This window comes from Lepidochelys kempii, chromosome 8 (assembly GCF_965140265.1).
Source record: "Lepidochelys kempii isolate rLepKem1 chromosome 8, rLepKem1.hap2, whole genome shotgun sequence".
Classification (NCBI taxonomy): Eukaryota; Metazoa; Chordata; order Testudines; family Cheloniidae; genus Lepidochelys; species Lepidochelys kempii.
The window spans coordinates 99,210,310-99,236,798 of NC_133263.1; the positions used below are offsets into that span (position 1 = coordinate 99,210,310).

The 26,489-nt window shown below is 39.1% G+C and overlaps 1 protein-coding gene across 1 annotated transcript in view; it reads left to right on the forward strand.

Annotated features, from left to right (window-relative positions):
* AGBL4 (AGBL carboxypeptidase 4) overlaps positions 1-26,489 on the forward strand; it is a 1,390,068-nt gene that overhangs the window by 16,029 nt on the left and 1,347,550 nt on the right. The window contains exon 2 of the mRNA XM_073357770.1: positions 17,418-17,540. Coding sequence (XP_073213871.1) covers positions 17,418-17,540 — 123 coding nt within the window. The remainder of the gene's footprint in view (positions 1-17,417; positions 17,541-26,489) is intronic.

The window sequence follows — 26,489 nt, forward strand, 5'->3', positions numbered from 1 at the left end:
TTGGTCCCAAAACCGATCCCTGAGGAACTCCACTGGTAACCTCCCTCCAGCCTGACAGTTCACCTTTCATTATGACTTGCTGTAGTCTCCCTGTTAACCAATTCCTTATCCACCTTTCAATTTTCATACTGATCCCCATCTTTTCCAATTTAACTAATAATTCCCCATGTGGCACAGTATCAAACACCTTACTGAAATCTAGGTAAATTAGATCCACTGCGTTTCCTTTGTCTAAAAAATCTGTCACTTTCTCAAAGAAGGAGATCAGGTTGGTTTGGCATGATCTACCTTTTGTAAAACCATGTTGTATTTTGTCCCATTTACCATTGACCTCAATGTCCTTAACTACTTTTTCCTTCAAAATTTTTTCCAAGACCTTGTATACTACAGATGTCAAACTAACAGGCCTGTAGTTACCCGGATCACTTTTTTTTCCTTTCTTAAAAAATAGGAACTATGTTAGCAATTCTCCAATCATACGGTACAACCCCTGAGCTTACAGATTCATTAAAAATTCTTGCTAATGGGCTTGCAATTTCATATGCCAATTCCTTTAATATTCTTGGATGAAGATTATCTGGGCCCCCCGATTTAGTCCCATTAAGCTGTTTGAGTTTCGCTTCTACCTCAGATATGGTAATATCTACCTCCATATCCTCATTCCCATTTGTCATGCTACCATTATCCCTAAGATCAGAACTAAAGACTGAGGCAAAGTATTTGTTTAGATATTGGGCCATGCCTAGATTATCCTTTACCTCCACTCCATCCTCAGTGTTTAGTGGTCCCACTTCTTCTTTCTTTGTTTTCTTCTCATTTATATGGCTATCGAAACTTTTACTATTGGTTTAAATTCCCTTTGCAAGGTCCAACTCTACTTGACTTTTAGCCTGTCTCACTTTATCCCTACATGTTCTGACCTCAATAAGGTAGCCTTCCTTGCTGATCCCTCCCATCTTCCACTCCCTGTATGCTTTCTGCTTTTTCTTAATCACCTCTCTGAGATGCTTGCTTATCCAGCTTGGTCTACAACTCCTGCCTATGAATTTTTTCCCCTTTCTTGGGATGCAGGCTTCCGATAGCTTCTGCAGCTTTGACTTAAAGTAATCCCAGGCCTCCTCTGCCTTTAGATCCATAAATTCTTCAGTCCAATCCACTTCCCTAACTAATTTCCTTAATTTTTGAAAGTCAGCCCTTTTGAAATCAAAAACCCTAGTCACAGATTTATTGTTGTTTGTCCTTCTGTTCAGTTTGAACTGAATAAGCTCACTAGTTGTCATTTAAATATACTAAACGCTTTATTTGCAGTTATCTTGATGCAATGAAGGAAATCTCATTTAACATTTTTATAAAATGACTCAATTAGTCATAACGTTATTTGGTCAAAAGTTTTTATATCTACTGAACTATAAAAACTGTAGTAGTAATCTTGCATATTCAGGTAACCTGTTGAATTACATAATTCTTAAAGGATCAAAACCATTTGAATGACATAACATGCTTGCTTGTGGTTAGGCTTCTTGTGTCATTCAACACATGATAGTGCAGTGATATGCATATCACTTAAACAATAGTATAAACAAAGTGTGCAATTAAATCGGAATATCTGCATGTCCTAGGTGTATTGTAATCAGGGCTCTGGAGCTGTGCTCTGGCTCCACTCCAGCTCCAGGCAAAAACCTGCAGCTCCACTGCTCTGGAGCTGCTCCGCACTCCAGCTCCAGGCTCCACTCCAAAGCCCTGATTGTAACGGCAAAGCCAAAATGACTTTAGCCACTGGAGAAGTGCAGTGTTCTTATGATGATTTGCTCTTTGCATTGTATTTCAGTTAAAGAAGTTGTAATAAAATGTAGGTACTTTTTGGGAAAATGTCCTCCCACGTATGGAGATGTACTGAATAATCACAAATCCCTACATGGCCAATCACATTTTACTTTTTCAGCAGAACCATTGCTAGTCAATGGGCCAGATCTGCCTTATGTTTCTTAGTGTAAATCTGCAGTAACTCTGTCAATTTCATATATACTATATAAAACATGCAGTATTCTGCATTTAAAGTAAACACTTTATTAATTACCTATCAAAGAACTAGAACTTTTAAATTCAGCGTACCTTTTGTTTGGTTGATAGCTATGGTATCTCTCAAGGTTGAAAGAAGTAGCTGTTAGTTAGCATTTATGTAGATATTCACCTGCTATGAAAAACATGTCAAAAGTCAACTTTACAAAATGGCAAATATACAGAAACATTGTTTGCTGATTAGTATCTCTTAGAGTTTTAATGCAGGCAGAATATAGCATTTGTATATGTATTCTCTGCAAATGAGAACTGATGCAACTATTACAATGAAACTAAACATGACATGTACTATGGTGTGTACTCCTGGAATGTATTTTTCCACTTGAGTGAATATATTCCTAAACCGAAATCATTTTTAAAAATGAGAGCATGAACGTTATAGCATCATCAGGTCATTCGTAATGGATGAACTTATAATTTACACATTTTATACAGTTGTTTAATCTGTTTTTCATTTAAAAAAAAGCATTGCTACTACAGTAACTGCTACATCACATGGTATCTTTGATGGCTAAAAGTTACAAAGTTTTCAGATAAACAAGTTTTAAGTTAACATATTTTGCACGATCTTAATGATAATTTTAAACCATTTTTTTCCTCCAGTGATCAACATTCCAGTGAAGATGTTCGAAACTGTAGAATCCAGCAAAAGGAGCAAGGGATATTTTTTGTCCTTTTCCTCCTTCTGACTGAACTTCATCAAAGCACACCTTGCTTCCTTCCCTTTTTCAGGAGAAAAAAAAAATGTATACCTTCCATTTGAATAAATCAGATTAGGGAGGTTGGAATTTATATCTAAAAAGTGGGAATTGGTCAGCTGCATTTGTGGCTCACCCCAAAAGAAGAATTTAACAATGCATTACCCAAGGAATTTTATTAGAAAAATAAAAGGATCTGCTTTCTCATAACCTTTGTAGAAATGGTAATCTTTATAGAAAAATTATAAAGGAGCAAAGGATAATATTTTCCTCTTTGCCTGCACATCATACAACAAACTTTTTTGAAGTCATTCCAGTAGGCATTTTGTTATATTCTTCCTAAGTAGTCTAAAAGCCTTTGCAGAAATCAGAACTGCCATTATAATCTTTGCTAAAATTTTTGAAGAAAAAATTGGAAAATTCCCCTCACTTTCAGAAAGTTTGAGAATAACTTCTTACCACCAGTATCTAACCATTACAGCCATACCATTTAATCCTTTGGCTTCCCTAGAAAGATTATGAACAAGGGGGCCAATTGTTATCTGGTGTGATTTAAAAAGATATATATTTTTTGTGAAGTGGGAACTTGTTTCTTAGAAACTGAAATAAGAACACCTATTTACTTCATGTAGTCCAACCTTTATAGTTATCAGATACTAATGAATTTTTATAACTTTGAAAATGAACCACTAATTTGGAAGAAAGAACTCTCTACCTTGTTCCCACCGAACAAATAAACAAACCCCCACTGTATCCCATGACCAATTCCCTGAGCCAATTACTCCTTCTTACATGGTTGTTTTCTATACTAGATTTTAGAATGATAATTTTTACTATCACGGGCGGGGTGGGGGAGAAGGGAGGTCAGGAAAGTGCCTGCTGTTATGACTTCTCTTTGGTTCTGTTTAGTCTGTGCAGAAAATAAATGCTGAGAAGTATCAAATGCCTACAACTCCCATAGAAGTTTATGGGAGCTGCAGATGCTCAGTGCCTCTGTCCTAAAAGTAAAAAGGGTCACAGAAAGGATATGTTTCAGAGTAGCAGCTGCGTTAGTCTGTATCCGCAAAAAGAAAAGGAGTACTTGTGGCACCTTAGAGACTAACAAATTTATTAGAGCATAAGCTTTCGTGAGCTACAGCTCACTTCATCAGATGCATGCAGTGGAAAATACAGTGGGGAGATTTATATACACAGAGAACATGAAACAATGGGTGTTACCATACACACTGTAAGGAGAGTGATCAGGTAAGGTGAGCTATTAACAGCAGGAGAGCGGGGGGGAGGGGAACCTTTGGTAGTGATAATCAAGGTGGGCCATTTTCAGCAGTTGACAAGAACGTCTGAGGAACAGTGGGGGATGCGGGGGAAATAAACATGGGGAAATAGTTTTACCTTGTGTAATGACACATCCACTCCCAGTCTTTATTGAAGCCTAAGTTAATTGTATCCAGTTTGCAAATTAATTCCAATTCAGCAGTCTCTTGTTGGAGTCTGTTTTTGAAGTTTTTTTGTTGAAGAATTGCCACTTTTAGGTCTGTAATCGAGTGACCAAAGAGATTGAAGTGTTCCCCGACTGGTTTTTGAATGTTATAGTTCTTGACGTCTGATTTGTGTCCATTTATTCTTTTACGTAGAGACTGTCCAGTTTGGCCAATGTACATGGCAGAGGGGCATTGCTGGCACACATCACACTGGTGGATGTGCAGGTGAACGAGCCTCTGATAGTGTGGCTGATGTGATTAGGCTCTATGATGGTGTCCCCTGAATAGATATGTGGACACAGTTGGCAACGGGCTTTGTTGCAAGGATAGGTTCCTAGGTTAGTGGTTTTGTTGTGTGATGTGTGGTTGCTGTTGAGTATTTGCTTCAGGTTGGGGGGCTGTCTGTAAGCAAGGACTGGCCTGTCTCCCAAGATCTGTGAGAGTGATGGGTCGTCCTTCGTCCTTCAGGATAGGTTGTAGATCCTTGATGATGCGTTGGAGAGGTTTTAGTTGGGGGCTGAAGGTGATGGCTCATGGCGTTCTGGTATTTTCTTTGTTGGGCCTGTCCTGTAGTAGGTAACTTCTGGGTACTCTTCTGGCTCTGTCAATCTGTTTCTTCACTTCAGCAGATGGATATTGTAGTTGTAAGAACGCTTGATAGAGATCTTGTAGGTGTTTGTCTCTGTCTGAGGGGTTGGAGCAAATGTGGTTGTATCGTAGAGCTTGGCTGTAGACAATGGATCGTGTGGTGTGGTCTGGATGAAAGCTGGAGGCCTGTAGGTAGAATAGCGGTCAGTAGGTTTCCGGTATAGCGTTGTGTTTATGTGACCATTGTTTATTAGCACCGTAGTGTCCAGGAAGTGGATCTCTTGTGTGGACTGGTCCAGGCTGAGGTTGATGGTGGGATGGAAATTGTTGAAATCATGGTGGGCTTCTTTTCCGTGGGTCCTGATTATGAAGATCCATATCTATTCAGGGGACACCATCATAGGGCCTAATCATATCAGCCACACTATCAGAGGCTCGTTCACCTGCACATCTACCAATGTGATGTATGCCATCATGTGCCAGCAATGCCCCTCTGCCATGTACATTGGCCAGACTGGACAGTCTCTACGTAAAAGAATAAATGGACACAAATCAGACGTCAAGAATTATAACATTCAAAAACCAGTCGGAGAACACTTCAATCTCTTTGGTCACTTGATTACAGACCTAAAAATGGTAATTCTTCAACAAAAAAACTTCAAAAACAGACTCTAACGAGAGACTGCTGAATTGGAATTAATTTGCAAACTGGATACAATTAACTTAGGCTTCAATAAAGACTGGGAGTGGATGTGTCATTACACAAGATAAAACTATTTCCCCATGTTTATTTCCCCCACCCTCCCACTGTTCCTCAGACATTCTTGTCAACTGCTGAAAATGGCCCACCTTGATTATCACTACAAAAGGTTCTTCCTCTCCCCCACCCCGCCCGGTAATAGCTCACCTTACCTGATCACTCTCCTTACAGTGTGTATGGTAACACCCATTGTTTCATGTTCTCTGTGTATATAAGTCTCCCCATTGTATTTTCCACTGTATGCATCAGATGAAGTGAGCTGTAGCTCACAAAAGCTTATGCTCTAATAAATTTGCTGGTCTCTAAGGTGCCACAAGTACTCCTTTTCTTTTTGTAGAAAGGATATGCTGTAAGAGCATTCACTGGAAACTAGCTCTTGATTTAACTAGCATTGTTTGTAACCCACTTTTTTTCATCAGGTTCTTTGAATCTACGCCATGTGCTTTGAGAGTCTGTTAGGATATTCATGATATTCTTAGTTTGTATATTTCCATCAGTGTGTTTCTGTTCTGAAAACACTTTATTCATATTGTCAGATAGAATGTGGCTCTTGATAGTGTTCCCTCTGTTATTTCATGCAGTAGGTTGCAGTTGGATTGTCTTGTCTTATTTGGATTGTTTTCCCCTGCATCTGCTTCTGAAAGCAAGAATAAATTTTTGTGTAGCCAGATATTCCTAGAAATATGAATGTAACTTAAATGATCAGATTAGCTGTCTGAAAGTTTAGATGTGTAGATAAATCCTTTGAGGAGATGTGTGCAGTCTTGGCAAGAATCCCCTTCCATTACTGGTTAAGTGTTAATGGTCTCTCTTTTGGTGAGATTCATTCATTGCGTAGTTACTCATTTACTCTTATCCTTCAAATGAGGGGATGTAGTCTGAGATTTCACTTGGGTTGCAATACACCAGATATTCAGTCTGACAGAGGACCATCTTACTGCAGCTATAGTATGGCATAAAGGGTTATCTACACCTTTTTCCTGAATTTCCCTCTTGGGATAGAAGTAAATTAGCATATGTTACTTTGCCTAAATCGTCTTCAGTCTGGTCTCAAATGGAAATTCTGTTACAAATTGTTTGTATATTCAAGGACCGTAGATTCTGAAGGTGGTTTTAAAGAATTTGAGTTGAGACTAGTGATAACTTCATTTTTATGGAGTATAAGAATGAAGTCTATCATCAGCCACATGATTTAGCCAGAGGCCATTGCTTTCTCTCAATCAAAACAGGATTTTTCTAAGTTTCTGTAGGTAGCTTTTTGCAGTTATGGGAAGATCACCTAATATAGTGATTTTTTACAGAGCCAGAATACTCTCTGGATTTAAACGTACCAATACCTTAGAACACCCCTATTTTGCCTTTGCTTTTTCAAAAGTCTCATTGCAGGTTTAATAATAAATTATTATTATTATTTATTAAGGAACACCTAGTTCTTATATAATGCTTTTCATTAGTAGATATGAAAGTGCTTTATGAAGCTATTACATATATTTATCTCTAGTTTACAAGTGAAGAAACTGAGGCACAGAGAGGTGAAATGACTTACCCAAAGTCATCCAGGAGGCCAATGGCAGAGCTTGCAACAGAACCCTGGTCTACTGAGTCCTGGTCTAGTGCTCTGTCTGCTCGGTCACACTGCCTCCCAATATGTGAGTGGCACAACTCAGATGGGACACGTTTTTGATCTAGTTCATTCTAAATTGAGTCTGCACCCTAACTACAGCTGACAGGATTTTAGAAATCTGCATCACACTGCTCTGACAGCATTGTCACCCTTACATTTCAGATGGTGCTGGCAGTTGGCTTTATAACAGCAGTTTCCATCCTGTTTACATTTTATAAATATAAAATGATCTTGCATCCTGCTTCTTGCAGACTCTCATTAGATTGTTCTTATCACACAAAAGTATATTTGTTGATCCTGCTGTTGTACTGCATGCTTACTTATATATAGGTAACTTTTTAAAATTTTGAGATAGACTCTTGAAAGTCAGCCTTTTGGGTAAACTGCAGAAGCAGACTAGTTGAGGAAACAATATATTGTGAAGATTGCACATCTCAGATTGGTCTGATAAATTCTTGCTCTGCCTGATTTTAGAAATAGGAAATGCTGGGAATATGGGCATGGCATGTAAATATGGGCATGTGAGTGTACTGGCACTTGCTTACCCTAACTTTTTCACGTCCTGGGAATTGCAGCTTTAACAGCATTTCTTCCATTTTCTTCAGATCACAGAGGCTACAAATTCACTATATTTCTAAACAACATTGCTTCCTATCACATTGTATCTTTAAGTTTCTATGTGCAAAAACCCAGTTACACCATAAACAGTCTTCCAGGGAGAGAGTTATTTTTCTTTCTTTTTCCTTCTCCCAACATTTTGTGAAGCCAGTAAAACTGGAATTCTAGTTCCTGGCTTCATCTGGCTAGGCTGCAGAATTATTACAATGTCCTTGTGCCATACTGAACTGGTATCACCAGTAGTAATCCCTCCTGTCTGCCAGTGTTTCTCTAAACCACGTGTTTTTACAGTACATCTTTTATTTTAAAAAAAGAAAAGGAGTACTTGTGGCACCTTAGAGACTAACCAATTTATTAGAGCATAAGCTTTCGTGAGCTACAGCTCACTTCCTCAGATGCATATCGTGGAAACTGCAGCAGGCTTTATATATACACAGAGAATATGAAACAATACCTATTCCCACCCCACTGTCCTGCTGGTAATAGCTTATCTAAAGTGATCATCAGGTGGGCCATTTCCAGCACAAATCCAGGTTTTGTGCTGGAAATGGCCCACCTGATGATCACTTTAGATAAGCTATTTCCAGCAGGACAGTGGGGTGGGAATAGGTATTGTTTCATATTCTCTGTGTATATATAAAGCCTGCTGCAGTTTCCACGATATGCATCTGAGGAAGTGAGCTGTAGCTCACGAAAGCTTATGCTCTAATAAACTGGTTAGTCTCTAAGGTGCCACAAGTACTCCTTTTCTTTTTGCGAATACAGACTAACACGGCTGTTACTCTGAAACCTTTTATTTTAAGAATCCAAAGAAAGGGAGAGCAGAACTGGGTAAGAGGTATACATTTGTTGGAATCACCTGTGTTTCTGCACACACAGCGCAGGATACTGCTAGAAGTGCCCAGAAAAATCCAGAAGGGCTCACTAGCTTTTTTATAGCCAGAGAAGAAAGCCATCATTATAGACAGATAGTTCTGCATGTCTTAAACATCATAAATCCAAGAGCTGAGCAAATCAGTCTTCAGGAGGAGAAATGTTATTTATAGGAGCTACTGAAACCTGCAGTGGACTTGGCTGAATGACTATAATGCAAAATCAGAAGTGGGTTTGCTGTCATGGTTGGGTCTCAAAATCTATTACATTTTGTCTGTTGCTGAGTGTTATTCCAAACTTTACCTATTAGGGAAGCCATTAATTAAAATGATATATGAACTACTACCGTGCATTTTATGGATTTTGGGGGAGAATTGGGTTTGACTCAGTAATCTGAACTCAGTATGTTTGTGCAGCAGTTTCACCCAAAACAGAGTATTCAGCTTTGTTAAGACCAACCTGAACAGACACAAGCAAGACTAGTGTAATGAGACATACTCTCCACTGAAACTGCAGTGAACTTGCTTATTACCATGAAATCTGTGAAGGTCACTGTAGAGATACATATTTGACCTTGCAGAACAAACAGAGCTACAGTGTAACCTGTCAAATTGAGGGACTATATTTTCTGCTCAGCACAGTGTAGAAACACAACAGATGTTTAGCAGCAACAGCTCTGTTTTGCTGGTGAGACAAAGCTACGATCAGTAGTAAAAAAATTCCCCTCATTTGTGTTCTAAAATTAGGATGGGATAGGATGATGAGCTAAGGAGACTGCCTCTGGTAGCTGTAATATTTGGAAGGGGATCCCTCCGAGGTTCAGCAATGTGATTTATTGTTACTTCCTCTTCACATCTCCACCTTTCCTGTTGCCTATCCTGCTTTTGTGTCCAGAATTCTGGCTGCTAAAAGTGGTGCAGCTTCTTTTGGCAAATTCATCACCTTCTTTTTTATATATGCTTAAACTTACAGTGATGCTTATCTACCTAATGTAGCGTGAACATAGCCCCTAGCTGCTAACTCCATGACGTCTGAAATTTGTCACAGCTGGAAATGGGTTATTGTTTACACTATTCAGAGATTAGCTGTATTTGTTGAAGAGGCAACTTTCTCTGGAAACTTCAATTTTTAGAAAATAGAGTAAGTTGTTATATTGCCATATGAATTTGGTACTTTTAACTCTAGCAAATTCTGTATGCAGTGGTGGTGTAGCTGTTTTGGTCCCAGGATATTAGAGAGAAGGTGGGTGAAGTAATATCTATTACATGAAGAAGAGCTCTATGTAAGTCTGAAAGCTTGTCTCCCTCACCAACAAAGCTAGTCCAATAAAAGATACTTCCTCATCCACTTTGTCTCTCTAACAGATGCTGTGATTTCAGCCTTCATCTTCCTTAATAAACAGGCCATGGTTTTATTTTCACAACTTGGAGAGAGGCAAACAGGCCGTGAGTCAGTTTTCAACTTTCTTCCTCCATCTGCTGACCTTCTTCTTCGTATGGCTGATGTAGATGTAGAGGAACAACTATAATTTTACATTCAGATGGTTAAACGAGATAATTGGGTTTAATCTGGGTGACCACAGTCACCCACTGGAGAGTCTAATTTTCCAATTGTGCAGCAAGTATCTAAATCTGTCATGATTTATGTGGAAGCAGTATAGGGTTGCCCATGAGCTTCACGAGAGATCAAAGCCAGGGATCTTCTGAGCTGTGTCTTTCACAAGCCGTGCATTTGTGACTTCTTGTGAACTCCATTCGGCTTTTCAAGCTTCATCAGAGCTGAAATTGCATTGGCAAAAGTTAAACGCATGGGTCCAAAAGGCCTAATGCGACTTCAAGCAACGGTGAGGGACATTGTTAAGGACCTGGTGGATGGGAAGATGTTTGTTTTCCATGATCCACTGGAATTCCTGAAGGGTTGAGGCATTGTGGTGAATGGATGGAGGAGCAATGTGTGACAGCACTGAAAGCCAAGGTGTTGGAATCAACTTGAGGGTTCCAATGATGCACCACATTGCAGTGTTCAGTTGGATATCAACAAGTCCAGTAAAAAGAAAAGGAGTACTTGTGGCACCTTAGAGACTAACAAATTTATTTGAGCATAAGCTTTTGTGAGCGACAGCTCACTTCATCGGATGCACTCAGTGGAACAAGTCCAGTGTGGCTATTTCTGGCCCATACCAGAATTTCTTCATCATCTAGGCCCCTGGCGATTCCAATGGCTGGCAAAACTCTTCACCAAAACCATGGAATCCAGATGCATCCCAAAAGCCTGGCAGGAGACAACAGTCATTGCCAAACTCAGACCGGGCAAGCTGACTGATGACCTGGGAAGCGAGAAGCCAATATTACTCCTGTGCATGACCTAGAAACTCCTGGAACGTATCGTGCTCCAGAGGATCAGTCCTCTTGTTGAGTCAGTGATCCCTGAAGAACAAGCTGGATTCCGGTCTAGGTGCAGCTGCTGCGACCAAGTTTTGGCCCTTGTAATGCACATCGAGGCCAAATTCCAGAGGAAATCAAAGACTGGCGCAGCCTTTGTAGACCTGTCATCAGCCTACGATATGGTCTGGATTAAAGGCCTGATGCTGAAGCTTGCAAGGATCGTCCCCTGCCTGAAAACACTACGCCGGCTATGAACAATGTTGAGCAATAGGTGGCTACATGTCTACTTGGGTGACAAAGTCAGTTCATCTCAGATCCTCAACAGCGGACTGCTACAAGGCTCAGTACTCACATCAATGCTCTTCAGTGTCTACATGAGCAATATGTTGCCAGCGAAGTTGTGGAAATTTGTGTGTGCAGATGACCTTGCCGTGGGAACTCAAGCAGCCACCGTGAACATTCACTTTGAACTGGGACCTCAACACCATGGAGGAATATTTCTGGAAATGGATGCTCATGCCAAACCCCCACAAAACAACAGTCACTGCATTTCATCTTGATAACAGGAATGCTAAGCATACCCTGAAAGTGACCTTTTGCAGCAACACTGTGACACCACTCCAACCTATCTGCTGATCAATGGTGCATGAGACCAGGACCAGAAACCTATGTGTGTTTGCCACATAGTAGTGCAGAGTACAAGCTTTTAGGTCACTGGTCTGGCTCCTTCATAACAATCCAGGGATATAAGGAGATAAACAGGAATATAGTTTAGGCATGCTAGATTTAAGTATAATGGTGTTTTAGTACATAAACTAAAATGCAGTTTTATGCACTAGGAGAATAATTCAAGGTAGTGTATGTCAAAGTGTACCAATGGCTAATGCACCTTGAGTTTTCAAAGTTCTGTGGTTATGGATCAAACCAGAAAAGCATTTTAAAATGTTATCAAAGTCCTGTGTATGGGACAGCACATAGTTTCACAGCTTCAGGAGGAGAATGTAGTTTTTGAGGCACAATTCCGCCATAGCTTCCCTTTTCCAGTGGAGGAGGCGAGCATGCTTGATCAGGTCTTTACAAGTTGCAGATTCCTGTGTATGTTGGCCAACACATTGGGGGCGGGGGGGATCCATAGCTCCATCTGCTCCCCAGTCTCCCTGCCCATCTGCTCACAGCTGGCAATATTAGTTCTCACTTCTGCACTTGTACCCAAGAAGCAGGATCTAATCAACCTCATAATGCTTATTCCCTTACTTCCTCTTATTCTCATATAGAGATGGAACAAAGTTTACCCTTTTATTTTTAACTGTGGATTATCGATTTTGAGGAAAATAATATCAACAGTGCTACTGCGTACTATAGAGTATAATAAGTAAACCATGTACATATAATAATTTTATATACACACAAAAAGGTTTTGAATGCCTCAGAATGTTTATGGGCAGGAATTAATTCTAAAAAAATACCCTTTAAAAACTGTAAATACAAATAGATTCTGTTAAGAAATAATAGTATGAAACATTTCATTTATAAACATTAATCTTTGTTTTTTGAGTGATGGTAATGGAAAAATAGATTTAAGTTCTGTTTTTTCCCCTCTGCTCCCCTAATATCCCTCAAAGAAAATAAAATTTCTTCCCTAGCTAGGAACTTATATGCCAAGTGTTAGCATGGATCTCTCTCTATATATTATATAGGATTTATAAACCCTGAAAATATGGGCTTGTAATGGAAAGCCTGACAGACTCTTTAACTGTGGTGTCACTAATACATTGCTGTAATTTGTAACCTCAGCTAAGGTGTTTTGGCTCAAGAGGTGGAATGCATTTTTGTATGTAAAGGTCAATTTTAATTAATAAGCTGTTTTCATCATTCCGGGCCAATATGAATTGCTTGTAACATTTGTGTGAAATAGTTTTCAATACAAAAATAAAACAAATTGTGCTTTATGTCACATTTATCATCCCCATAACCCATTTAAATGTCAAAAAATCAGTGCACACCAAAAGTCTATTTCTAGAAGCCTCAACAGGCCTATTTATCAGGGTGATATAAGATATTATCACATTATTTCATCATGTGCCTTCTGCATTTAAAGATATACGTATTTATTTTAGTTTTCTCTGATAAAAAAGTAGTTTTTCTGTTAAAGATTTGTTATCTAAACAGTACTAAAAAAAGAGGCACCAATGTCAGAAGAGTGAAGAAATAATTATAAAGTATAGATACCATTTATTTATTTCATTAGAAAATAAGATAAACATTGCCTTGTTTTCTTTTGCCCTAAATTCTTAAATTAAAAATACCACTGTGTTCTCCTGCCACTGTGTCTGGGAACAAACATCTTACATGCTTCAGCATGTTTCAGAGAGTAATTTAACTGGGTGCACAAGTATTGAATTTCATCAAAAAAGTTCTTAACAGAAAAAACCTGTTATAGAAATATAGTATAAAGAGAATCCCTCCCCACTCTGATTTTTTATGAAATAGTATAAAACAATCTTGCATCCTTCGTATTCATGTGTTTATTTTAATATTCAGTTTTCCCTTTTTGTTTTTTAAAGACAAAACCAAAGAAATCAAATGCAAAAACCTTTGGTAATAATATGTTATGGCTAAGCATTAATATGCACAAAAGTCAGAAAATCAAGTTACAGTTCTCACAGCAGCCGTTGTTAAGTCTACTTATAGTATTTTGTATAATTTTATATGCTGCTTAAAATTCATTTTATTACTATGATATAATATAACACTTTATACAAAATACCAAAAGTTTTTTCTTTTTTGAACAATAATGCAATATTTAAGGAAGAAAAAAGAAACAAAAGAGAGAGTAGATGGGGAAATAAATAAAAATCAGAATAAAGTAGAGAAGAGGGGAAGCTGATGAACCAGGTTTTGTCTTAAATGAACATTCAAAATTGCATAGTCTTAAGAGTTTAGAAACACGGTAATGCAAGAGGAAACTTAGGGCAGAATGGATACAGAAAAAGAAAGAAAAGGAAAAAAGTGTGTGGGAGGGAACAGCAAGAGATGAGTAAATTCTCCTTCTATTGGGTACAGAATAGAAGAGAACAGTACTATTATATATTGACAATATCTATATAAACAAGCTTTAGGGGACAAAAACTCCTGTGTATATGGGAACAAAGAGGATTTCACAATATTATCAATACATTTCTTAACCAGACCTTTAATATAGCTGGTATGTCAAAAACTTAACTACAGATGAAGTATATGTAGTTCAATGCAAAAACCAAAATCAAATGTACTTAGGGAGCTGGACTGCCTTAAGAGCTCTGGCAAGTGACTCCCCCAATACACAATAATAAGAGTTCGGAATGTCCATCAAGGCAACTGGAACAATGTAAGAAAGGATATGTAACATCAGTCCCATACCCACAAACAAAATCAAAAAGCACCTTCTTGCTAAAGGAGGAAATTTCCTGATACAAAAGGTGACAAACTGATTACAAGGAAATAAAGCTACAGTTGCTCTACTGCCATTTTGGGGTCCAAGGAGAGGGGAGCAAGGAAAGAGAGAAGCTTTTGGCCCTTGATAGGTTGTCAATGGTTTTACTTCCAAAGTCAAGCAGATACACTTGTGTAAGGGTAGAATGCCATAACTTGTGCAGATATGCTACATTGAGGAATATTTAGGTATAAGCAGAAACTCAGTACAGAAACTTAGAAAACAACCAATAATAGTAAATTATTCTCTGGTGCCTTTCCCAGTTATTGTCACAAGCAGTAGTTTTTCCTCATCACACTGATACACATAACAGCTCATGTTAACCATGGTTAATAAAGAAGAGCCATTGAGAAACAGTTGTTTGAATAAGGTGCCCATAATATACTGATACCCAAACAGAAGCATATTTGAAGAATATTCAGTTGTATGTGCATCAGAAGGTGTCAAACTTGGTATGCATTCTCCAACATTTCAAAATCCACTGGCAATCAAGCTGGTCTATCTGGATCATTATATGTCTGAGGCTTGAAGCCATCCTATACTTTCAGTCTGGCAAGGTATCAGGAGGCAGATTTAATATTTTTACTGTAAAGTATATTTCTAATTGGAGCAAACACTGCCACTAGTTCTGTGTTTCCAAGCAGACATCAGGGTAAGAAGAGATATCAAAGGAGCCTTTGCAGCTCTTACAGGCTTTGCACAGGATTGATTTTCTGTCCTGGTATTGCATCAATTTTACTATTATGTGTTTCAGTCTGTCACCATTAGGAAGGCTGAGTATGGGAGCTTAATCTGCCCTTTCAGTTTCCAAAGTAAAGTTTCTCAGGAAGGGCCCAGAGAACTCTCGAAATAAGGAGGGGTGTCTTGCATGGGGCTTCAGTTCCCTCTGGCCTTCCAATGACTTGCAGATTACACCTATGGACCCTATTATCCACGACCTTCAGTTTATCAGCAATCCAGGACTGTATGACCCTTAGCTGTCTGGACCTCAGCATTCTCCTCTTCCTGGATCCCAGAGCTAGTACCCTGGGTCTCTACCTCCAATAGGCAGGTTTCAGATATATCTTACATACTTTTAAACTCATACTGGTTGTAAATGTGAATGTACTAATTTAATGTGTGTGGGATTACATATGTAAATTTAACACCAATGTGATTTAGTTATGCTCACTTGGGAAAAAAACTAATTATCTAAAATATGTTCATTTTGGATATTAATGTTGCATTCATGTATTTTTCTGCAAAGAGCATACTGGGCCAAAATCAGCTCTCAATAAAATTTGTAGCATCCCCTTTGGAATCGGTCGGGTTGTACTGAGGTAACTGCAATAGTGCCAACTTTGAGAATTCAAAAATCATGAGTCAGGCCTAAAATAAAATTATGAGATTGCCTTAAAAATCATGGGTCATGAAATTCTCACCTAATCACATGAATCCCAGATCTGGGGCTTTAAGAAAAAGTTGACTATCATGAGACTTGCAATAAAATCATAAGAGTTGGCAACACTGTAATTGAGAGTAAAAATTAGCCCACTATATCACACATATTGTAATGAACCTGCACGCATTTTACTGGACATTGTGTTACCAGTGAAACCTCCAGCCAGTGAAGGTCTCCATAATCACAACATTGGAAAGGACAGTGTTGTTAGAGGGGACTATAAGGAAATTGGACACTGCATTATAGCTTGGATATTTACGAATGTTCTGCAAACAGCTGTGGAGGGTAGGGTCAGCATAGGGATAGGCCTGAACCAGACACAGGTTCTGGACAAAAGATTTAACTCAGGCCAAGACATCTGCAAGCCACTGTATGGTTGCTTCTAAGAGAGGGGTGGCCTGGAGTGAGTATCTATGACACTAAGCCAAAGGAGCCCCACCTTCATACCCTTGTACTGGACTGCCCTTAGAGGCTGCTGTTCGTTGTGTTTACCTCGTTTTGTGTTGTAACTTAAAGAAATTGTTTCTTGGGGATTTGCACTGTATGTAATAACTCTAGTAAATAAATCCTCTGGCTTATTTAAAGTGTGAGAGAGTTTTTGTGAACCTACCAAAAGCCAGAACCTCAAGAGCCTAGTGCTTGAAATGTCTACAGTGCTTGCACCCAAGTGTGCAGTATACCTAATATACTACCAAACATTAGAGGGGACTGGTGTACCACAGCACTCACAGTAACACTCTGCAATGGCATTGGTTAGATCAGTGGTTCCCAAACTTGTTCCACCGCTTGTGCAGGAAAAGCCCCTGCCGGGCTGGTTTGTTTACCTGCCGCGTCCGCAGGTTCGGCAGATCGCAGCTCCCAGTGGCTGCGGTTCGCTGCTCCAGGCCAATGGGAGCTGCTGGAAGCGGCGCGGGCTGAGGGATGTACTGGCCGCCATTTCCAGCAGCTCCCATTGGCCTGGAGCAGCGAACTGCGGCCGCTGGGAGCTGCGATCGGCCGAATCTGCGGACGCAGCAGGTAAACAAACCAGCCCGGCAGGGGCTTTTCCTGCACAAGCAGCGGAACAAGTTTGGAAACCACTGGGTTAGAGTATACAGTATTGTTTGAAATTCTGGTTTCTTAAGGAGAGTTGATTTCTTTGGGCCATTTTATAAAAGGAGGAATTTACATGTACTCTTTGGTGAGGCCTATTAATATTTGAAACTTTAATAAATGACATAATCAGGATAACAAGTATTTTGGTGGAATATGTTTTAAAAAGAAAATGCATGTATATGGGTGCACATGCACAGTTAATAAAAATACAAAAGCACTGGGGGAAAAAACCCCTCAGTCTTTTTTAATAGTTTTGTTTTCTGTTTAATACTCCTATATTTATTTTCTTTTTTTATTGTAACAGGTAGTGACCTAGGAAGTGATGATATCATAGCAGGGAATGTAAGCAAATATGCCGTTCTCCCAGCTGGTTACTATGGACAGCCTAAAAAAGGACATCTTATATTTGATGCCTGTTTTGAAAGTGGTAAGCTCCCTCAGTGTTACTGTATATTGTTACTGAACTGACAGTGTACAGATATTTATAATATTACTCTGCATCTGTAGAAAAAATAAATTGTATCTTAAATTTGTGAAAGAGATTTGTTTCAAATACAACTTCATTTACGAATGTGAATAGTCCCATTGACTTCAGTGGGATTGTTCAATGAAGTCAATGGGAGTATTCATCTAAATAAGAGACCTCATTCAAAGTCCACAGAATTCAATGAAAATTTTCTCATTGTCTTCAGTGACATTTGCATCAGGCCCAAGGTGAGCATGATTTTGCTGAAATCTTTGTTGCAGCATGGAAGTACATAGACTCGTAGGACTGGAATGGACCTTGAGAGGTCATCTAGTCTAGTCCCCTGCACTCATGTCAAGGCTAAGTATTATCTGAACCATCCCTCACAGGTGTTTGTCTAATCTGCTCTTAAAAATCTCCGGTGCTGAAGACTCCACAACCTTCCTATATATTTGACTTTTATTCTTTCAAATGGTTTGGAATGAAACACTTTTAGATTAAAATCACACTGCTTTTTTAATTCAAGATGTCTTGTCAATTTCACTTCCAGGTTCACATGCACAAGCACATATTGCAAAGTTTGGGTTGCAAAATTTTACAGGGGAATATTTATTTATCTGATCTTAGGTTTTATAACTTAAAAGTTTTGACCCCATTTCACCTGACTAAATTTCTTTAAATTTAAGTCTTATTTAGGGCTCTAATGGCCTTATCCTGAACTATTCAAATTAATGGAAGCTGTGCCGTTAACGTCAATGGGTGCAAGGAATGTACTGCAAATTGAAAGGCAAATTATTTTTACAAATGTTATATTTAGGGTGTTAGTTTAAAGAAGAATTTTAACTCGATTCATGTGTATATATATATTACATAATATATTTTAAAATTTTGTGTTACATGTATGCATAAGGCTCCAAATTTTAGCTTAAATCTGTTATTACTAGCTTACAGACACACACAGCACTGTTAAACACCATATGTACAAAAGGCATTTGGCAGGCTAAGCTATGGTTTCCAGCATGGTTTATGTGAGAGGTGCTGGTAATGCCAAAACTACTAGTGTCTCCTAAAATAAGCTTTTTATGAAGAATTAGGTCCCTCTGGGTGGACTACTGGCTGCCAGTTTTAGATAAATATTAAATTGAATTATTTAAATCCATTGATTAAAATTATATAAAAAGCGTAAGTGTTGCAGTGAATAATATAGAATATCTTTCTTTTTTTAAAACTATGCCTATGAAGGCTCAGAAAGTGCTTAAATACTATATTTAATAAATTTAGAGTATGTGTCTTTAGAGTATATAAACTGTTGTTTGATCATTGTTATAAGTTTATGATTCTAGAATCAGAAAATGGCAGTATAATTTATTAAACTAACTGGTATAAGCTGAGAAATTCATTATATTGTTTTAAATTACTGTGGAATGAAAAGGATCAATAGTACCCTGTTCTATGAAGTTAAAATGTTGATAATTAGATGTGTTTAATTCCACTCTTTAGAAATTGGAATTAGTTATTCTTAAACTTTAAAAAAAATTAATTCCTGCAAGAGGTGGCAGCTTTCATACTTAATGTATGGATTTTGACAATTTTATAAAAGGCAGATGATAGATGAATTATAGGATACTTCAGATGATTATTGATAGTGGTAAAATTTTCTGCTCCCTTCTAGCAATGCAACACCATTAGTTAACCATTAAAATGCAACGTGTGGTGCAATAGCAGGTAAGAACCTTGGGTGCCACTTTAGTAGAGGTAATAGCTCAACGCAATTCATCCTCTTGGGATTTCCTATCCGCTGTGTAGTAAATACTATAAAATTCTTATTGATTTGAAAATGGTCCTGTGGTATTAATTGTGGACCCAGCAGGTATGTAACAGGAGGTACACTAAAGAAAGATATAGAGACAGATAGAATTAAGGGGTTCCCACTGAGACTGAAACCTGTTTTACCCATTATGTTGTTGATATTATTAAATAAAGGCATTTTAATGAAACCTGAGATTTCCAGCTTCCTTAAAAATACTATAGGCCTGTTGGTTACAAGATATGAAGGATCTTGTAAATATTTTATTAGATAATAAACGCAATGTAATATTGCAAAAAGCAGTTCATATTATACTACAGAATTAGGGAGAAGAGATCAGAAGTCTTTCCAGAACAGGAAAAGGACATCAAACCTGCAGACAGAGAAAGTTAAGCACATGTAGCTGAAATATTACTTATTTTGCTTTCATTTTTAGAATGTTTTTCATTTTTTGTACTAAATAATGGTGACAAATATGTGTTGGCATTATAATTAGTAGAGGTATAATGACATTTTTAATACAATTCAAGAAACAAAACTCCAGCCTCCAGGAGCTTAAAGTTTCTTCTATTTGATAGATTCTCTTGCTGTGAGTTGTATTTACTTAATCAGTGAATACCAGAACTATTTTAGATACTTTTATGGCATCAGTCACCACAATGTCTGAGTATCTCATAATCTTTAATGAAGTTAGTAACAGCAATAAGCATCTGTCCATCTCGAAAAGCTATGGTGTAAGCAACAAAGCAGTTCAGTTACCATAGTATTGTCAGCGGCTAAAAAGTCCAATTCTCAAGCAGCAATCCTTGCAACAAATAGAGCAGACACAGGGCACAGGTCCAGAGGATGAAGCCAGTGCATTGCTAGCGCTTGAGGCCTGCTGTGCTTTCCTCTTACTCTTTTCTCTCTCTCAACCACCTCTTTTCAGACTCTTGGACTCTATGGCCACCATAGCACACCAGTTTAGCCTATTGCTAGCAGTGTCTCCCAGACTGCAGAGTTGATGTTATAAGTTTGGACGTCCCTCTTTCAAATATTATTAAACCTGAGCCTAAGTCAGCCTACTGGCCTTGAAGCATCTGCAAGTTCTTTATACAAGAGATCCTTTGGAATGCATCGTTCATCCATCCAGTGCAGATAGCCAAGCCAACAGAGATGTCTGTTTTGAGAATAGTGATTAGACTTGGCATTTTTGCTTTCTCAAATACTTGAAGAGTCAGGAATTTTGGCTTTCCCATTTGATATTTAGAAATCAGCAAAGATAGTGGGTGTGGATGGTGTCTAGCCTCCTCTCATGCCTGCTGTAGGAGGTCTAGGTGTCTAGGTGTTGCCAACATACAGTAATGTGCTCAGAATGCAAGTCTGGTAGACCCATATCTTGATGTTCAGTGATAGGTTCCTGTTATCTCATACATGTTCGGACAGTTGGCCAAATGCGGTCGCTGTCTTTGTGATGTGAGAATTAAGCTTGTCATCTACAGCTAAGTTATCTGATATAATTGATCCCAGATAGTGGAACTTGTGCACTACTTCTAGCAAGATATTAGCTGTTGAAACTTCTGGTGCAGACAAACACACCTGGTGCTGTAATCATTGTCTTCTTTAGACCAATGATTAATCCAGATTTATCACAAGCCAGCACAAAGCTATTGCAAAGTTGCTGGATTTCGTTTTCACTGTGTGCAACAAGTACTGTGTTGTCAGTGAAAAGAAGTTCTCATCAGCAGATTTTGATGCTGCTTTTTGCTCTTAGATATGCAGTGTTGAAACGTTTTCCCTTGATCTTGCATGGAGGCATATACCTTTGGTGTTAGATGAGAAAGCAAGATGAAGTAGCAGAGAAAAGAATATACCAAAGAGGATTGGTGTCAAAATACATTCCTGATTGATACCGCTGTCAGACTGATCATCATCCCACTGGACTGTTGCCTTCATACTGTCACAGAAGGATCAAATCAGACTGAGGAAGAGTGGAGGACAACCAATTCTCTAGCACCTGGAAAATGCCCTTTCTGCAGACCAAGTCAAAAACCTTTGTGACATCTATGATGGCCACGTAGAGAGGTTTTCCTTGTTCTTGACACTTTTCTTGAAGTTCCCGTAGTGTGAAGACTACCTTGATAGCTGATGTACTGACAGGGAAGCTGAACTGATTTGCTGGATATATACATTCAGCAAGAACTTGTAGGCTTTTAAGAATGACTCATGTGAATGCCTTGCCAGTAACACTAAGGAGAGAAATTCCTCTATAGCTGTTGCAATCACTCTAGTCTCCTTTTGTTTTTGTACAGTGTTATGATGTTGGCATCATAATGTATTTACCCAACCCAGTTTCCAACCTCCTCATCAAGGGTCACATCTCCCTCCCCCCATTTCACCAGTGAGAGATGTCAGACTTCGAAGGAGGAGCTTAAAAGAGGAAAACTCCGCTCAATTGGTGGCAGATCAGGGAGGAGAGCAGATCCCCAGTCTGCAGCTCCCAGAACAAGAGCTGACCTAAGGCCAGGGCCAGAACCTTTCAGTCAACCACTGACTGGTAGCCCCTACCCTGGAGGAAGGAGGGCCTGACACTTTCTCTCTTGAGACAGGATTGTCCTTGTTAACTAGTGACCCTGGCTGGTGTCAAGATCCCAACAAGGGCAGTGAGGACCAAGGGTCAGAGCAAGGACAAACCTGAGGCTGGAGTAGCTGAGGAGTTTGTAATCGGGTTCCAGACCAGGTCGATATCAATGGTCAGAGTCTGAGTGAGGTTTTAGGGTCCGAGTCAGGAGGCGAAGTCCAAATCAAGCCAAGATCAAAGCCAGGAATTCAGGAGCAAGGAGCATGAAAAGTCATGGCAGCTACAGAGATCTGCACTGTTGCCTGGACACTACCTGGAATGCCCCTGAGGCTTATACAGGGCAGGGAGCCAAGCTGGAGCCATGATGCTGCTGTCTGTCAAACCCTTGAGGTGGAACTTTGCGTGGTCTGTGTCCACAGTGGGTCATGGGAAGTGGAGTGCAAACTAGTCACAGCTGCCACTGGGTGGCAAACTGGAGGTGTGAGCTTCCTGGTAGCTCCACAGGCTTGGGTTCTAGAGCCTGGTAGCTCCACAGGCTTGGGTTCTGGGGCCTTACAGCTGGGGCCACAGTTGATTCAAAGCCTCTTTGAAGGATGTGAGCTTTAGCATACCCAGGGGGCAATCTGTTTGTTTTGTTGTGTTTTCTGACACCCCTGGAAGGGTCAGACTATCCAGGGTTCATCTGGAGGGCTCAGCCTGTTATAACTGGACTGGTGAGACTGCAGATGAGATGACTAGGTGAGAGATTGTTCCTGGCCAAGAGCTAGAGGGTGCCATGGTGTAGGAACTCCAGTGATACCTCATAACACAGCTCTGTAATAGGGAATTGCTATCATCTCATTTTTTAAAAATAGGGAACTGAGGACAGAGAGACTAAATTACTTGTCCAAGATGACAAAGGTGTCAGTGATAGAGCAGAAACTGAAGCTGGGTCTCTGACAGCCCAGGCTAGTATGCTAACCGCTGTGCCATCCTTTCTCTAGTAGTAGTAATATCTCTCAAACCACTAGACATTTTTTTTAAGTGTGCCCACTGTATTACCATAGCTATAGCCCAGTGAGAATACAGATTTTTCTGGTGCGATTTTACTATTGTTTGTTAAGTAACATAAGATAATTTTAGGGGGATACCAGTTTCATTGGGAGCCAGTGCAGTAATTTCAGGTGGAAACAGTAGTGTGGTTATCTGTGCATATGATCAGTGAAAATAAAATAACTTTCACTTTTGAAATCCTACAGGTTAGATGAAAAAGAATATTTAGATTAATTGTAGTTTCTCTTTTCTGCCCTACATTAATAGATCAAAATATCAATTCACAGCTGGTCCAGTGGATTATCAGCAGTATGATGTTCTACCATGTTCATGCTTCACCTATCTGGGCCAGTAAAGGTTGGGAGCCTATCAGAGGCACATGGCTCCTGGGGAAAGGATGGGTTTGCTCTCACTGTATCAACAATATCTTTCTGATTGTATCAAGACAGAACTTTGATGTATAAATGTTCTTCAAGGTAACTTGGAGTGTGTACCTGACCTCTTCAACACGACCCAGGAATACATATTTCAGGCATTTTATGGTTGGAGTTTAAATTATTTCAAAGATCAGCATGGATCCGGAGGCCACACTGGAAGGTGTGTGGCTTCTGATTCACTGGTTCGAGTTCTGTGCCAAGACACTGCTCCATAGTGTTTGGGTTGCTCTCTCCATTATTCATCATAGTAGACAGCCAAGCTAATTAATGTCTGCAGACTCCTTTTTTTCTTGCTGGCCTTGCCTTCCTGCCTTTGGGGCTCAGTTTCCTACTCTTGATCTTAGAGACAGCAGTTGCAAGTTCCTTAATTTTTTCTCTCAGAAGTGGCTGAAAGCAGAATGTCCAGTCAATACCCAAAATCTGACTTCCCATTCATTTCCACAATTTTGGGACTGATCCGCTTATTCAGACTACTCTGAAGAGGATTCAGTGTCAAGAATCAAGTAGATTTCACTTCAGTCTTCCTCTCTGTCATCACAAGAGAAGGCCTCTATGCAAGATCCAAGAGAAGGGTACCAGTCCCACTTAGACACCTTTTTGCCTCCTGCTTCGACCCAGACATCTGTCAGAATGAGAAACATAGATGCAATCCTTCATCAGCATGGATATGATTAACAGACCAATTTTAGCAGCCACTCCTTGCGTAGATCAGGATGCAAGATAAGCTAAAGGAGAAGCAGGAAGCCCAGAGGAAGAATGCAAAAAATAAAAAAAAACAGTGTTCATTGCTGTGGTCTCCCACCCTGAAGCTCTCTTGGCCTATGGCTAATGGATGTGAGATGAGATTTCCAGAGAGAGAGGTGCATAAACCTTCTTTCAGACTGAACCAAATCCCTTAGTACAGAAGGAGAAACAAGTTACCTCCTCAACCAGGAAAATCTACGTGGACAGAGTATTCCCATAACCATTATTTTCCCATCTCAGGTCCAATGCTGACATGCTCCTTCTAGGATTAGAAAACTTACATTTATCAACTCTGCACACAAAAGATAGTGTATAGAAAGGAGAGAACTCCATAGCCTATGAGGTATAATCTGAACAGGAAATGCTGCTAGCCCTTTCAGATGTAATTTCTCTCGTTACCTCTTTCTAGGAAAATCAGTATACTATGGTTATGGTGCTCTCCAATGCCTTCAGATTATATAAGCAGTGATTCCTAAGACATCCAGTGTTCTATACAGAGCAATCCTCTTTGAGTTGCCTGAGAATCTCTCTATTATCAAGGCTACATAACGAAATACACTTTCTAGGAGGTATTGTTTCATATTCTCTGTGTATATATAAAGTCTGCTGCAGTTTCCACGGTATGCATCCGATGAAGTGAGCTGTAGCTCACGAAAGCTTATGCTCAAATAAATTGGTTAGTCTCTAAGGTGCCACAAGTACTCCTTTTCTTTTTTCTCACTTTAGTCATCTCCAGATTGGAGTCAGACATTAAGTACATTTAACAGTTCAAACTCTTGTTTTCACTCCACTGAAGGTTTAATACCACAGTCCCACCACCAGTTGGTGTCAGTAGCTGGTCAGCTAATTCCTTGCTAAAGTGAATAATGCCAATTGAGATTCCTGCACAGATGCACCTTCTGGCCTCGGTAAAATACCAGATTAGAGAGGGGAAAAACCCATTACAATGGATTATATGTACCATCTTCTGTTAGTGTGGTATTGTTAACTACATTATGATGTCTGGTTTCTCCTCTTATATGTCTCCCACACATACAAAAATTGTAGGGGAAACTTTGGAAAACATTTCAGTTATTTAGATAATTAAATGTGGATTTAGGTGCCTAATTTTATGTACCTAAATTTGAAAATGTAGGCCTAAATACTTGCAAAGAAACTGTGGATATTTGGGACAAAATTTTCTATCACCCCCTTAACTAGGCTTCTGTTTTTGCAGTGCCCGTTACATGAAAGTACAGGTAAAATTTAAATGCAAATCATTTTGGCGATAAAACTGGAGGACAGTTTAAAAATCTGGCCCTTTATAATAAACACTTGAAAATGAATTTGTGCATGGTTAGTATCATATCCATTTTAATCAATGTGCTTTGGCAGGACAACCTGTTTGGACTTTGGTGATATGTTTTTAGAAGTGTTTGCATGTCTTCTAGTCAGTCTGAATCTTTGTAGGAAATCTTTGGTAGAAATAAATTGGAAAGGAATTTCTTTATTTCACTATCTTCACAGCATCAAATACATTCTGTGTAGTAGCTTAATTATGGAAAAACAAATATTTTGGACTTTCTGAATTCAGTACCTTGTGGTTTCCTTGCAACGTAGTAAATCTATCCCTGTGTTAAGGACAGTGTGTGAGATCTTAGCAGCTCAGCTTAATTTGGATGAGAATGATTAGGGGCATGGAAAAACTCTCATATAAAAAAAGATTGAAAAGATCTGCACTGTTCATTTTAGTGAAGAGTTTAGTAAGGGGGCATGATAAAAGTACACAAAAAGATTAATAGTATATTAAAGGAAGGGTGGGAACTTCTATTCACACTTTCTCATAATACATTTCAAAGGGACAGTCAATAAAATTGAAATAATAAAGGGGAATACTTTTATACGCAATGCATAATTAGAGTATGGAACCCATTGCTACGAGATATCATTGAGGCAAAGAGGTTAGCAGAATTTAAAATGTTCAGACTTTTATATGGATAACAAGAATATCCAGAGGTCTAATAGTAAATATTAAAAAAAAAAAAAAAGGTCTAGCAGAGATATAAACCATCATTGTTCAGGGCATAAGCCAACCTCCAACTTGCGTGGTTCACAGAAATTTTCCCCTGGGGGCAGGTCATTCTGCCTACTACAGGTTTTCTTGCACTTTCATCTGAAGAAGCTACATTGGCCACTGTCAGAGACTAGATAAATCACTGATCTGATTCAATATGGTAATTCTTATCATCCTAATGAGTAACAGAGCTACCCTAGTGGTTTTTCTGTAGATATAGGGCTTGTCTACACTTACCAGAGGATTGATGCTGCGGCGATCAATGCATTGGCCCGCC